The 15,727-nt window shown below is 48.8% G+C and overlaps 2 protein-coding genes across 2 annotated transcripts; both read right to left on the reverse strand.

Annotated features, from left to right (window-relative positions):
- Positions 1-1,113: 1,113 nt before the first annotated feature.
- Positions 1,114-1,716, reverse strand: LDX57_006934 (MOSC domain-containing protein; the record flags this gene model as incomplete). The annotated part of the gene is made up of 1 exon (XM_046088655.1): positions 1,114-1,716. One exon carries the CDS (start codon positions 1,714-1,716, stop codon positions 1,114-1,116), a length of 603 nt encoding a protein of 200 aa, XP_045944625.1.
- Positions 1,717-2,237: 521 nt separating this feature from the next.
- Positions 2,238-4,229, reverse strand: LDX57_006935 (uncharacterized protein; the record flags this gene model as incomplete). The annotated part of the gene is made up of 3 exons (XM_046088656.1): positions 2,238-2,734; positions 2,806-3,436; positions 3,888-4,229. 3 exons carry the CDS (start codon positions 4,227-4,229, stop codon positions 2,238-2,240), a joined length of 1,470 nt encoding a protein of 489 aa, XP_045944626.1.
- Positions 4,230-15,727: the final 11,498 nt, after the last annotated feature.

Below are 15,727 nucleotides of genomic sequence, written 5' to 3' on the forward strand. Positions count from 1 at the left end.
ACTGGGAAATGAACTGATAGAACTGATGAAAGCTCCGTGAGAGTCTACCAGGATAAGGCAGTAGAGCTAGCAGTGGGACAAGTTTTTGTCTCCTTGCTCCCAGGATTCCTGGTGACTTATAAGCACCATGTAACCTCCGGGACGGGGTTGGTCCCAAAGACCTGGAACCATTGTATTCATGGGGCACCTTTGCCTTTTGTCAATTGGCATGTATGGCTAAAGATGTATACAGTGTAGTGAGTGACGCGTGGATTTCGTAAGAGCAGCATATCTCCACTTCCGGTGTGCGCCGGAGCTTGGGAGCACCAATGATGAAGTTTGCAATGCGCCACGGTTGAACACAGCAACGTCACTCGCCCCAATGAATCTGGTAATTACCGCTGACTTCCGGTGGATATAACTGGATCTGCCAAACGTCCAGGTGTCAATGGGTCATGGGTTTTGTTGTCATGCATCGACTGTCAGACCCGAAGCTGTTGGCGTTTGGATGCCTGAGGCGAACTATTCGATGCCTGAGGCCAGCTGCCAAGCACTTCGCGTTTTGCCTAAGGCACCTTTTCTGTTGGCAACACCCTGGAAGACCTCGTTCTGCCTTAATCAACTTGATGAAAGCACCCTTTCCATCATTCCCAGGGCACTGGTATTACGGGCCGCTTGGAATATCCCCCGGAAGTGAGCCGTCTGATAGACCATTTTATTGATCATGTGATTGTGTGAACTGTCTCCCCAGAGGATGTTATCACGGAGCCAGGCCATGACCAGAGAGTGTGTATTGATGTAGCAGTGCATTATGTGGTTGATGATAGAGGCAGGTCTCTAATCCCCAAGTTTACCTTCTCGCATTCATCTCAGAATAGGCTACTGGGAACGTTGCGGCATTTTAGTTATCCCATTCCTGGGTACTGTTCTCTATGGTAAAATGTGCTGCTCTATACTGCAGCCTTACAGCATGTGGGTTACTCATGGTAAGTATTTGTTCGTGGAATAAAGACTGGTGTCATGTATTTCGCACTTCATTGCATGCCGAAAGACTAATCATTATCATGGTAGGACCGCAGGATATACGAAACCATCCCACGGTGGATTGTGTACAACCACTGTGGCCACTATTCCTCAGATAACCGGAAGAGGGTCAGCCTGTGCAGGTCGAATGATCTTGATGGTCATCCCTGGCCTGATCACTCCGCCTTGTTTCACCGTTGCCATGACACCTGCGAGGTGCTTGGCAACCCTGTGCCCTTCGTAGCGAATGGTGAAATGGTCTTTCAGTCCAGGTCGACACTTGTCAATCCCCGGGCCCGGATTGCGCAGGCCTGTGAGCACAACAATTGCTCGATCACCGGATTCTTGATCGTCGACAAAGTGTAGTTCAGTTCCCCGCGGGAGGGTTGGTAAATCAATACCCTCGGTCGTCACGTTCTCCCCAATCTCGCCGGCTAACAGAGGGTTCGCGCTGGTTAACTTGGCAGAAACTTGTTGGAGGCTCTCGGTCGAGACGAGGTGGACCTGGCGTAGGTTAACCGCCCCAGGGTTGGCATGACGAAGCGACTGATGCTGTACGTTTCGCCCCGAATGACAGTCTCCCTGAACCCCCAGTCCGGCCACCAACGTGATGGAAGGAGCGGGGGATTTGGATATGGTATGGGACGAGGACCTGCTGACCGAAAGCACTTGAGCGTGGTCTTGTTGCGTGGAGGTGATTGTGGTGGTCGACATATTCTCCAAGTGCTCCGCTGGAGAGAAATGGTACTTTGGTATTAATGACTCGCTTGTAATTGCTGGTGCCAGACTGGAATGCCCTGAAGAGCTCTTGATCTCTAGGCTGAAGACCGACTAAATGAGCGAAAGCGGGGATTTGGCTTGACCCTGTACGATGAGGGGTTGCTTGGCTGCCAACTCATGCATCACCCACCAGAACTAATTCGGACATGGTACAAGGATCCTACATGAAGATCACCGAGAATTGCACTTCTAGTGGGAGTACCACGCTGTGTGCAACAATTGACCGATATATCTGTCCTAGAGGACGTGGACAGCCTTGTGTCCTTTGGTTGGAGAAGTATGTATTTCTTACAGTGTTTCCAAAATTTCTATCATTACAGGTTCATTTTCGATTGCCAACACTAGGTACCTAAACTGGCCTGATAAGAAGCCTCTGCATTTTCATCACAGCACGGAGAAAGCCTCAAGGGACGGGGGAATATTCGCACCAAGACATGATAAACGAACGGCGGTGGCTACTTGAGCGAGAACTTGACTTTTTTGCCCTTGCGCAGTGTGTGCTTCGTAATGTTGCCCTTCTGAGAATACAATAACGCAAAGATCGGGGGTGTCGAGTTCTCAAACTGGTTGATCCATGAGGCATCAATGATAGTATTCCCGCCGATGTAAATGGCGAAGCCGACGAGCGGTCCAACGACCGGGATCAGGTCCGCGGCTACGGACAGAATCTGCACCATAAACAAGGCAATCTGCTTCTCCAATGGTGATGGTGCGGGGAGGTAGGTCATGGTCAGACCGAGCTGGCTCTGGATGATGCCCGGGAAGGTGATGGAGCTGGCAGTGACCTTGGTCGTGAATGCGCTGGCGTTGCTGGCTACTTTGATATCCCGCGCTGCAAAGGCTAGGACGAGGTTCCTACTGTAGAAGTCGATGGGGAGGCCTACACGCCCGCCGTCGCCCCCCGAGACTTTCTGGAAGCCTATTCCTTGCCACCGGCTCTCCTCGTCAACTCCTGCGGAAGAGCGAGACAACACATCAATTCTCGCACGTCGATTCGCATCGTCACCTCCGGCTGTTTCAGACCTAGGCCCAGCTCCGGCTCGGTGGTGAAGTCGAGGTGGCCCCAGGTTTCGCAATCTGGCTGACCTCCGGGCGACGAGAGTAACGTTAGTCTATCCTCGTGCGTCCACGGGGTAAATAAGGGGATCCCTAGGAACTCGTCCCTTGTCTCCAGTGCCCTGTTCCTATCGGGGTAAAGCAACTGCCGGAGCTTCGCCATTTGCCCGGGAAACCGATCCTCCTCTTTACGTTCGAGGTCTCCGAGCTCACCTGAAGCGTAGACGAGCGAGTATTGCAACCTGTAGGCGTCTGCCAGCTCGTTCACCAGGGCAGTGATAAACTGCTCCCGCTCTGACGCTGACTGTTCAAGCATCTTCTTGATTGTCATCTCTCGGAATGCCGATTTCAAGAGTATCTTCGCCACCCATCCATCAACCACCAGATCACTGAGCTTTGCAGCATTGGCCTTCTTGAATTCCATCAGCCACCGCTTCAGCGCCTGGGGAAAAAGCTGCGTAGCATCCCGAGCCAGATCGTCGCGGTCAATCTCAGCCCGGTAGTATTTCGGATTACGGTCGATCCCGTGCCTCTGGGCGAGAGCGTCCAGCTGCTTTGCCCGTTCCAGCTTTCCAGCTCCTCCTTTGGGCCCTTCCCACTACAGCTTTGAAGCGACTTGCTAAGGGCTTGTTTAGCTTGTTTTGTCGCAGGATCTGTGGCGGCATGCTCGAAAAGCCGCTCCTCAGACGTCTCCCCGTCCGTATTTTTTCTCCTCTCGCCGAGGATTTTCTTCTTAAATCGCGTGGTGTTCTGCAGCACTGGATGCAGCACTCCGTCGACGATGCTGCGCTCGGGCATGATCTCCAACCCAGCCTTTTCCACTTACACCGGGGGGAGGTCTCGCTCCGGTTGCGGAACCAGCGCGGCATCAAACGGCCGCGCGAAAGGCAGCCGGATATAGCGATGCTTGAAGTCCAGCCGGAGAAGCTGCACGTACTGGTCGTACGGCCAGGGCATGTCGAAGCAGAAGGGGAAGTACACCCCGCGCACCCCGTAGGTAGGTCGATCCACACAAAGCGTTCCTCGGGCTCCGGTAGGGGCACATTTACCAAGTACGCCTCGGTACCCTGCTTAGCGAAGAGCTCGCCGTCCTGGTGGAGGACGTGGGTCCTGGAGATTTCATGTGCGTTCTTGCCGTACATGACTGTGATCTTGTCGTAGCTTCCGGTGGCACCGCCGACGGCATACTCGGTACGAGGATGCTTCTTCGCCGGCGGACTCGTACGCTTCCCGTTTGCGGCGAGGTCGAGGAAGAACTTTTGGTAGAAGGCCTGCTCCTGCTCCTTTTTCAATTGCTGCCTATCAACCCCGGGGTTGATGGCTTCGTCCTGGTACCATGCGCCCACGGCGCCTTTGGTCATCCAGACAAGACCCTCGGGTGGACCGAACATTTTTTCGTTGATTAGATTTGCAGTAAGGCACTTGCTGAGTGGGTTGGCTTGGTTGCACAATGTGCAGGAGCGTAGGTGAAATATATCTGCATGCCATAGACCAAGCTATACCAAGTCCATCAATTGTTTGTCTACAGCGAAAAAAAGACCGCAGCTTGTATACGTCCGGATGGTCCGGAGATCCCTCAATTGGCCAAAGCGCCAGCTGAACATGCATGTCAGACAATTCTGCACACTATTTGGAATTCCATATGACTGGGAGTCATCAAAGTCTACGCACGGTGTGATCTGTATACTTCTAGATTTGGCGACGTGTTTGCTGCCCTGATCTGCCTAGGTCCTTATACCCAAATCGCGTTGTGGCTTCGCCCCCGACACGCAATTGGTGGATCTTTGGCACAGCGCTCAACAGTAAGGGTAAAGTCTAACCGAAACAATCGCTCATGAATTATGTTAACAGCCGTATAGAGATGGCCATTGCGGCATGATCCTGGTCAACTCCTGGGTGAAGTTTGACTGCGCAACTAATTGGAGAATGAGGCATGTAAGGTGCGAGGGGCACGACTTAGAGAAGATATATAGCAAACAAACGAACAAACAAACAAACAGCAGCCGCCAGTCTGCTGAACCATTCTATTTGGTCGATTTATTCTGAAATGAGAAGCCATTCTTCATATGGCAAAGAACAGCCACTCCTAACACCCGGAGGTGGTCCCCCCCCCATAGCCCACAGCTCAGTCCGGCGTCAATAACGAAAACAAACCCCGCTCCGGGGAGAATACGACAAAGAACCAAGTCGCTGTCACCGCTCGGGTTCTAACTTGGATGGCATTTCTCTGGAACGACAACTTAGAGTTTGGTCTCCAAGGACATGAACGGGAAAAGGAAGCGAACTGGAACCAAGAGCAAAAACACGGGAATATTTGGCTTTTGTAGCACCCAAGCCGTTCAGTCTTACTTTGTACTGTAAATACATCCCTGATCTCCATACGTGGTCACTTTGAACAGGCTAGATGTCTCTACACAAGTTGTACGCGAAGGTTTAGATCGACCTGGCTGTATGTAGTCAACCGCCTACCTAAGACCCAAGGTAGAAATGTCAGAAAAACCTCTCCTATCGGTCTGTGGTTGTCTTTCTCCCGCTCTGCATCCCGGAGATCTGACATGGATTGAGATCGATCACATTCCAGATCCGATCATGGTACGTGAGTATCTGTACCGATTTGTCTCCTCGATTGCAGGGAAGTCGATCTTCGTCCTCGACCATGTTATGGCTTGCAAGTAGAACAAAGAATTTGGCAGCTAATGAGAGAAGCGCATACAGCAGAAGACAGAGGGTGTGACAAGGTTCAGAACACGAGAAAATCTTTCGCGTTGAATTTTGAACTAGCACGCAAGATGGCTTCGTAGCATGTGATCTAACAGTCTGCCTACTCAAAAGAAGCATGGGAGGTACAAAACAGGGAAGACTGGTCCTGCGCGGATAAATACCACCTAGCTGACCTCGTCCGAGCCACAACCATCGTATTGAATCATTACCCTGTGGATTCACTCATTCTATACGGATTTCTCCATTTCCATGAAGCATGATTGTCCGCGGGCACGAAGTTTTCTCTCCCATCCTTCGGGTTGGGGAGTTGATCAGTGCGGCCGTCGTTGTAGGCATTATATCTCGATATTTTCACTTTGTCGATCGAGCCGATGGTCCCCATGAGGGCCGGATGATATACTCCCTAGTGATTGCTTGCATCACTCTTTAATACTCTATCTTATTACTGATCCCATTCCACGCCACTTTCTATTTCTTCGTCCTTGATATTGTCATGTTCATATGTTGGATGGTTGCCTTTGGATTGATGGCCAATGCAAGCACTCTGCACCTTGAAATATTTCCCAATCTTCCTTTGCATGGCTAACTGTTCCTTGTTTTGTAGCTGACTGCATCTCACGGATGTGATTCTTACTGGATTTGGCATGACTGGGGCTACTATTGGGGAGAATGGTACCGTGTCCTTCCGCTGAATGAAGCAAATGCGGTTATCGTCGACACCACCTACTGCCCGCGATGGCGTGCAAACTTGGCATTTGCCTTCATAGCTGGCATTCTATGTCTCCTAAGTGCGATACTTGTAAAACGCCAATATCCCCTTCCCTTGCAGATGTCATATTAATGGTCAATATAGGGCCTTTACGTGGTGTTGGAATATCCGAAAGGTGGTGGTGATCAGAACGGAAGAACTAGGAGAAGTCTACGGAAGCTGGGCCATTTCAAAAGGTATTTATTTCTCATCTAGTAACGTTCTACCGATTCCTTGCCTTTCTTTTCTTCTCTTCAAAAAGAGATAGTGCTAAAGAAACCTGCCTTTAGACAACCCGTAGCGCAACCTGAAACCGTACAGACTAATGTTTGACAAGAACCGTTATACCTCTTGGAGACCGGGCCTGCTGTAAATTTTGGTATCGGGAATACTGCTCGCTATGGAATAACTGCAACCTACGATGATTGAGATGTCAAGGACTGAGTCTTTCGACAATGCGAATTGCGCTATCCCTGAGTTCTCTCTGCAAGAAGTTTACATATTAATGTCCAACCGTGCTGTTTGTTCTCCCAGCGCTGTGGAATCCTGCATGTGACTTGTTTTCTATAGTATTGATCAACTGTTAATAAGGGATCTTTTGGTATGATGGGAAAGCCAAGACGATATGTTTTGGCTGTCCGACCGTCCACTTAACAATGAGCATGCCCAATTAGTGTTGTTGACATACAAGACCACACAAGACCACACAAGCCGTAAGACATCGCAACTCGATTTGTATGTTATAGACTGTTGTAAGAGTCGATGCTTTTGGCATAGCTGTGATACCTTGTATCGAAGAAGTGGATAAAGGCAGAGCTATTCTGGTGTTGCCTAGGCTCCATACGTACCGCTTTGTATAGCAGGGATATCTCATCAGCGCAACTCTTCATGCATGGTGCTATCATGTTTCCGATGATGTCATTCCGTGCAATCGGGGGTCAAGACTCAGCTTTCTCAATGACCCATGGAATGCCATCTCTCTCCAGACGGATATTCAAACTTTAAACCTCGTATTAAGAAGATATCTCATGATCTGCTTGAGTCACTACGTACATCATCAAGGCAGGGATGGGGTCCTCTGAACCGTAACATACCTAATGTCGGGGCTACTTACTTTACGGTAAAAAATGTCTTTTATGCATAGGTAGAGTGGGTGCGAGTCTGCGTTTCCAAAGGCATTCAAGAGACATGTTTTGTGTGGTAGCTGACATCCTATATGATGTCCACTTTCCGCAGTGCTCATATCCTTGAATTGACAGTCTGTTCTGATGTTACCCCACCTCAGATTCAACCCATTCATTACTATCCGACTTTGACGAGCCGTCCCCAGTTTGACAACCCTGGAAATTGCATCCCAGCCACCGATTATGTCACAACAACGTGATCCTTCGGGGGTGAATCTCTGGCTGCTTGGAGGGGGAATGGGATGCCTAGCAGCTGCAGTTCACTTGATAAACGAAGCAGAAGTTCCGGGTCTACGTATCTTTATCATCGAGTCAGAGGGGGAATTTAGGCACAGTAGCAGTACGTACGGTAACGCTCAGTCCGGCTACACCATTCATGCAGGGCTTCAGCCATGCTTTCAGGAACCGTGTGTAAAACATCTGCTTTCATTTGTGCCTCGCCCTCTGCATCCTGGCGAGACTTTGATTGATGCACTCAACGAGGTAAATGGAGAACGACCGTCTCATCAAGGTGCATGGAGTCGAGTCATCGGCCCGGATAAGTCAGGTCCCAAGCCATTGGATATCAGAAAGTGGGGTATGCGCCTCAAAGATCGACTGGACGTCGCAAGAATTATGATGGAGAGTGAAGACAGTCTGGGCGAGAAAAGTATCAGACAGGTGTTCGACAGTGAATTCTTTGACTCGACATTTTGGATACTGTGGTCAACTACGTTAGTCTTCCAGAGTACCTTGCAAACCATCGCTAATTAGAGTTCTAAATCCAGCTTTGCAATGCAATCATGGCATAGCGCGTCGGAGTTCAGGAGACATCTATTAAAATATTTACAGGACGTCCAGCAATTCAACACCGCTCCTGTATTCGGTCAATTGCAGTATATTTTCCAGGAAGCTATCATAGTTCCGATCGTCGACTACCTCAGAGCGGAAGGTGTACAGTTTATCCAATCTACCAAAACGGGCCTGTCATTTCGTACCCATGACAATGGTGCCCTCATACCGTCACAGCTCACGCTATGCTCCGAGAAACGCGGAGAAACGAACACAATGACTCTATATCCAAGAGACCTTGTCATTGTCAACATTGGACCCTCACGATCAACCTCGGTGCTTGGCTCAAATGTAAGCGCGCCTGCACATTGTCCAGTAATCCCAAAAGAACTACAAGACCAAGGTCCATGGTCTTTGTGGGATGGAATCTCTCAGCATGGTCGGCAATTCGGAAATCCTCTAAACTTTCATTCTCGCCTCTCGGAGACGAGACTTGTTACGTTTACTATTACCTTGAAAGACCCGTTGTTCTTACGGCTGTTTACCAAATTGACCAATAATCAACCAGGAGAAGGAGCATTGACGACTCTTGCTGGAAGCAGCTGGAAATTAAGCTTGAATGTCCCACGGCAGCCGGTATTCCCGGAACAGCCTCATAATGTCCAAGTACTCTGGGGATATGGCCTTGCGTCAGAGCAAGAAGGTGATTATATCCGAAAGCCCATGACGGCCTGCAATGGCGAGGATATCATGTTTGAGCTTTTATCACATCTCCAGTTCCCACATGAGCCGACCCTCTCGAATGCTATTGTTATTCCATGTGTTATACCATACGCAACTTCCTCAATGGTAACCCGATCACCAGGCGACCGGCCCCAGGTCATACCTTACAAGACAATGAACTTTGCCACTGTTGGTCAGTTCTCTGAAATGCCATGCGATACAACTTTCACCACGGACTATACAATCCGAAGTGCTCAAATGGCAGTTTATAGGCTCATGGGGCTATCCAAAGAGCCACCGGAACTCAGAAAGAATCATTTGAAAGATATTATCGACTTTTTGAAATAGTTTCAGATGCTGGTGGTGACTTGATTGTTATGCCCATCCAAACGTGCAAGCACACAGGAATTTTGTTTTTTTCCCTATTTCACTTTTTCATTCCCACGCATCTCCAACCTGTCAGGTTCTGGATGGAGTGTTGGAAAATGTTACATTGGATTGAGTGTTCAATTGATTGTTTTTTCCTTTATATTGGCTTGTAGAAGAATGTGGACACTGCAGGCGTTACAATCGAAAGTGGGTAGAATAACATGTTTGCCATCAAACAAGTTAGCCAAGAAGTCTTTTTCCAAAAGGTAGTTCTCGATGAAAGATCTCAGCTTCGTCTTTGCTCTCGAGGAGTAAAAATGACGATGAATGCATTGGGCAGCATATAGCTATAGTCACGATACCTGTGACACAGTCTCCAAGATCATAACTCATATCATAATGCCCAGGGGCGTTTATGGATAATGTAATTGGTAAATTTCAATTATATACAAAACAACATTCACGCGATATTACACAATAACAAATTTCCAGGTCGGTACATACAATGAGCTAATGGGCCATATTGGGAAGCCAATGTAACTGCCCTACAGTCGTTCAATGATTACACAATTTGCAAATATGTACCACCAGTGGTCCTTGGCAGAATATTGAACAAAGAGACCCAAAGAAATTGAGTTATGAGTTGTCAGTGTACCACATAAAATGCCAGTCCGACAGTAAGCAATAAATACGAGGTAGGCCCCTGTCATAATGTCTCTGCTGTCCCGTTCCTCCGTCGTCACACTGAGGAAATCTCCCTCGAACGTGTCCATCCAGCCTGTCCATCGAGACGTTTCCCAACCACAACGAGCATAGTATTGATCTGCACTATGAACCCCAGCCTCCGCAGCCGACTTGACAAGGAAGATATTCGAGAGCTGATCGTACAGGAGCGCTACTATCGAGATACTAGGCAGTGGGAGAAACTACGGGCATGCTATCACCCAGAAGCATCCCAGACCCGGGTGGCCGTCACCTGGTACGTATACAATTCTCATGGGCTTCAATTGCTCACGAGGAGTAGGATTGATGACAGTATTGATGACTTTATTGGTGCTGCCAAGCAGCTATCCGATTGGGGCGAAAACCCATTTCATGCGATAATGCCTGCGGTGATTCATATCCGAGGAGACAAGTCAGTGGTTGAGTCTAAATGCATTATCCAGCTCAGACTACCAGAAGAGGAGGGCGAGTACGACTTTACCTCACAGGTTCGATTAGTCTCCAGGGTTGAGCGTCTCCAGGGTGGTGCATGGAAGTTGCTGTCAGTCGAGACTATATATGAGCAAGATTCTATGGTTCCTACTGGCCCAGTCCCAGGGTTGCTACCCTATTCCAAAGAGAACAATCGTCGGAGTAGCTACAAACACCTTTGTTGGCTATTGGAAAGACGGGGGTTTGATGTCAGGAGTGACCTTCCGGGCACAGACATTCCAGAAACAGTTGAAAGGGAGATGAAGAGACATTTCACATGGTTAGAGGCATAGGCCATTTGAGGTTTCCGAATCACGCTGTGGGTTTCATGGGTAAAAGCGGGATTAACTTGATCTTTCCTTCTTCTATCTCCCTAACTCACACATGAGTAAGATCCATAAGGCCCTGGTAATAATTTTTCCATAATTACTAGTTAGGTATGAGCATCTCCACGATAGCCTTGTTGTGAGGGCGGATAATATCGGCCCATTGAGGCGAAACAATTGACACTGACACCTGAGACATGGTCGAGTGTCGTCGCAACTAGTTATGTCACTCTTCTCCCCAGCTATCTCAACGAGATCTCTTTTTCCCCTTGATGCATGGCGCATTGACCTTTAATTTCTGTCTTCTGCAACGTTCACATGCGCGAGACACCTGATGAGTAGTGACGGGGGAAGTATTTGGGATGGGAAGCGCTAGATTTCCGTTGCGTTCCGTCGGAAGGCGGAATCGGGTGGAAAACACGGTGCGGGTCTACTTTACTCCGCTCCGGCTTATGACAATGCTCTAGTCAGGCATACCGTCCTTGGTGGCGCAAGGATGTACATAATACTGACTGGGACTTCGGGAGGAACGCAATAACTTCGGCCATGAAGTCGTGGAATGATAGTATAGTGGCTGTATGTACATGTTCCGGGCCTTAGCAGACAGTCTAGAACAAGGAGTCCCAAATATATATCGTCCGGCCCATTCAACTTTCGAGTATCGTTTCGAGTATCGTGTACCATATGCATTCTAGCAAAGCGTCCCTTTCTCGGGCCTCATGGGCGCTTACAGCGTTATGCTACCAGACCTTGAATGCCTAACGCCGATTTTGTCAAATCGCACAAAGGTTCTATGATAAACTCAAAGATAGTGGATGGAAATTTCTCACAAACCAGATTGCTGCGCACTGGCCCCGGGGTTCTGCAAATGCTACCAAAGCTGATGCTCGGCTTTGCTCATGTAGCTCTCGTACTCAAGATCTGGTTGCCCCTCCCAATTTCGCGTTTCTAGTTCACCCGAATTCTCAAGTGTATACCTCGCGCTTTCGTCAGGAATAGTGATTTTTGGAAGACCATTCGCTGCCGCAGCCTCGGCTAGTAACTGGCACTGACAAGCACGCTCCGTGAGGGTCATCAAGAAGGCTGCCTCTGACACTGTTGATCCTACACTAAGAAGTCCGTCATTATGCAGTATTATACCTTTTCCGTTATGCCCTGTTCAATTAGAATATGAGCTGAAAGTCTAGAAATGTCTCTCATACCCAGGCAAGAGGACAGCGTACCTATAGCCGCACCGATTCGATTGCCTTCCTCCTGGGCAAGAACGACGCCCACGGAATCCTATCATCAGTCAGTTTATCCGATGCGGTCATTGGGAATTTAGCTACGTAGCGAATACCTCGTAAATTGCTTGCGCGTGACCATAGAGATAAGCGGCATCTTGATTCAACATCTCCAGGGGTCGTCCGAAGGCGCTCCATGCCATCCCGTAAGGGCTATGAGTATGAAACGCCGCATTGACATCTGGCCGAGCCTTGTGCACCGCACTATGGATGAAAAAACCTGCGGCGTTGGCCGGTTGGCTCATATTACCTAGGATTCAAGAATTAGGGGCATAACAGCCAGGCTGGAGAAATAGTGTTCTTCCCACCGATGGGCAGACCCTGATAGTTGACAAGAATTCTCAGATCCATAGCAATCGCTCTCGCCAGTTGTTCGTGGAGTTCCCTGCGGGCTGGGATGCGACGAATGAGCCCACCGACTCGGTCGATGAGATCAGAGAGGCAGCCTGTCAGATCAGAGGACTATTGCGCTGTACATATTTGGGGTGTGTAGAGCTTACACGGGACGCCCGAGACATTTTGGGGCTGACGAGCCTTTGGGCACTGCAGGTCATCTTGACCACCGTTTCGGGCTTCGCGGGTACGGACCTTCCGCTGCGGCTCGACAGTAGTCCTGATATAGATTTAAATTGCCTGCAAACGCTTCCCTCTCGGATGGCAGACATGTTTGGAAAGGCAGACGACGTCCGCGACGTGCCGGCCACGCTGTCAGCCATTGCCGCTCTCGTCCAATGTTGCGCAAAGGTCCTGTCCTCTGGCGAAGCAGCCGTCCCCTGGGGAGCGACAACCGACCGGTTTAGCAAGGTGCCAGATCGCTTCAACGACCTGACTTTGCGTAACGACCCAGCCGCTCTCATTGTGGTCACTCACTGGGCGGTATTGTCGAACGCTCTTGTTGCTGGTTCTTCCGTGGCTTGCCAACAACCATAGTTCAACAAATCGTTGGATTAATTTCCAGTAACGATGTTGAATTACGACATTTTGTTGAGAACCTCATAGACTCACTACAACACCAATAAAGTTCTATGTCTACAGCAGCAGGGACTATGCGCTCGGGAGCGTAAACGCTTTCTTTCCTCTTCCTCCAGCCTCCCAATGATAGATATCGTATACTGCATGATCACCCGACCCCAAAAGGCAAAGTCGAAAGCAAGCAAGAAAGCTGCTCTTAGTGGCCAAAAGATGTTGGTGGAGATTGGAGTCATCGGGGAATTACTCGAGACACCTGCCGAGCCTATGGATCTCTATCGTCTGTACAATCAATCTTTCGCATTCCCCACAGAGATACGCATTTTTATTCTAAATAGTGGAGAGTGCATTTTCTTTCATAACTTACTCGTTCTTCTATTCCTTCATATGTTAGCGTGTTTCCCGGTCGACTGAAGAAAACTTGCTGCGACTTACAGTAGGATTAGTGGTTCTATGATTCCTTCCTAGCCGTGAACAAGTGCCTCAAATCTTGACCAGCAAACGTGTGTTTATTAGGCTCATTATGCCGGGGAAGCTCGCTATCATTGATGAACATTTCGGGTCAACAAAAAGAGGGCAGTAGTTGTGCTTCGCCTGACAGGGGATGTGATATAATGGCATTACTTCGAGAACCTTGCAGAGAGGTTGGTGAAGATGCGGCACCTATCTATTGGTGAAAACCCGGGATTAAAAGTGTTTCGGGATGTAGTTCATGAGGTAGGATGCTTTAGTCCCAGCTTTCCGAGGGGTTGATCCCATCAGTGCTTGAGAACATAGCTTGAGAATCGTGACATGACGAGGTTAGTAATACCTCAGGTCTCTTTGCATCTGTTGTGGCAGACTCTGTAGGTCAAAGCGACATCCACCTTTTGCGTGCTCCGGCTTTCCCCCTTCGAGGAAATCAGTAATTGCGGAATCACGAGCCATTACTCTGGGGACTTAATGAGTTTGCGCTGCGCAATACGGCTTTGCAGTCGTAAACGCGGTGACTGTCACTACAGGGGCCCCAGGCTCTTCGCGAAGCACGTTCATGTCAATCAGTGCCAATTTCGACATGCTATTGCGTGCTGTGGTCTACTGTATGGGGCACAACTGACATGCCTTGACAAGCTTCCTTTATATCATTGGGATCCCCTCAGATTTTAGTTTTAGACACTTGTGGCTATTACGAGCAAGCAGGCTATGAGCGTGGATCAATTTGTTTCGGAGTTCCTGGCCATTGGTCTTATGTTCAATGAGATGCATTAGATATTTTTAGAGCCTACTGCAGGTCTTCGCCAACATGCGACAGCAAGCTCAGAAGTCCGCAGGAATTTACTTCTAGCCTCATTAGATCTACTAAGGTGTCAGGCGGAAAGAACTAAAAGACGTAATCAGAATTAATGGAATATGTTAGGCATTCGCTCTGTCAGAATAGTCAGTTTGCAATTCGGCCGTCTCGACGATTTGGCAATGAGACAGAAAGCCCAAATACGACATCCGAAGGGTAGGACACTCTTGCCCGTGCAGGATTCTTGATCTAGCCACTACGCGTGAGACTAAACCCCGCCTAGGGACATAAAGGCGGCTTGTCCATATGGGCTCTCAGATCCTAAGCCGTAGCTCTCGTATTGATGCCATAGGTCGACGGTGGCCTAAGTTATTCCCTGCAATGGAACGTGGCAATTATGTCATTGCGGATATTACTGAGCAGACTAGTGATATTGTTAGCAAGGAACCTGCTAACGCGTATCTGCTTTTGGAAACCTCGAGAAGATTCAATGGATCTCTAATCTGACTGATTATTATGATGACAACCAGCGCCGCCAGAGGATCGGGTGACTCAGTCCTGATATGACGCTTGCACGGTTTATCTAACAATTATCCAGTTACCATATGGTCACTAGAGGTTGAGACTCGTTGGAGAGGTATGGAACCTCATAGCTTGCTTGGGGCGAAGCACTAGACTTCCGGTCAAAGACGTTTGATGGATTTGTATGGTCTTGATCATCTTTCTCGTCTTTTCACCCTCCTCGGCATAAAGGTGAACAAGGCATGTAGGTTCATTTTAAAGAATATAATGTTGGGGCGTTGTTTCCGTGTTTATTGTCTTCCTCACTGTCTCCTTTATAATAGACCAGTGTCAGGTGTATAAGTTGGATGGATATTCATCCTTTTAGGAGATCCTAGAGGAGGGTTTATACGTCCGAGATCTTGTAAAGCAAGGGAGGACGAAGAGGCCAGAGGACACAGTGTATCCGCAATGCAATATACATCGATCCATCCGTATTTGAGCGAGTACCATTGGGTTTACTCGTCAACCACCGCGCGCGCCACAGTGCCTACAACAATTGATCCAACCGCTCGCGAGAATGGGGATGCCATCATAGAAAGGTGATCTGTGAATGGTGAATGTCAGGGGTAGCTAATGTAAACCCTAAAAGACCATGGTGCACGAACTGCCGTCTGCAGTGTGAATCGAAATGTCATCTCCAAGGAGTTTCTTCCATATATTGGTCCAAAACTGCTTACGGCGACTGTAGAACCATGAGTTGAAATAATGTTCGAACTCGGGCAGCGTCATCTCAATCAGGGATTTGCCGATGTTCAGCCCAGTGCGAA

This window comes from Aspergillus melleus (assembly GCF_016097325.1).
Source record: "Aspergillus melleus strain CBS 546.65 chromosome Unknown contig3, whole genome shotgun sequence".
Lineage (NCBI taxonomy): Eukaryota > Fungi > Ascomycota > Eurotiomycetes > Eurotiales > Aspergillaceae > Aspergillus > Aspergillus melleus.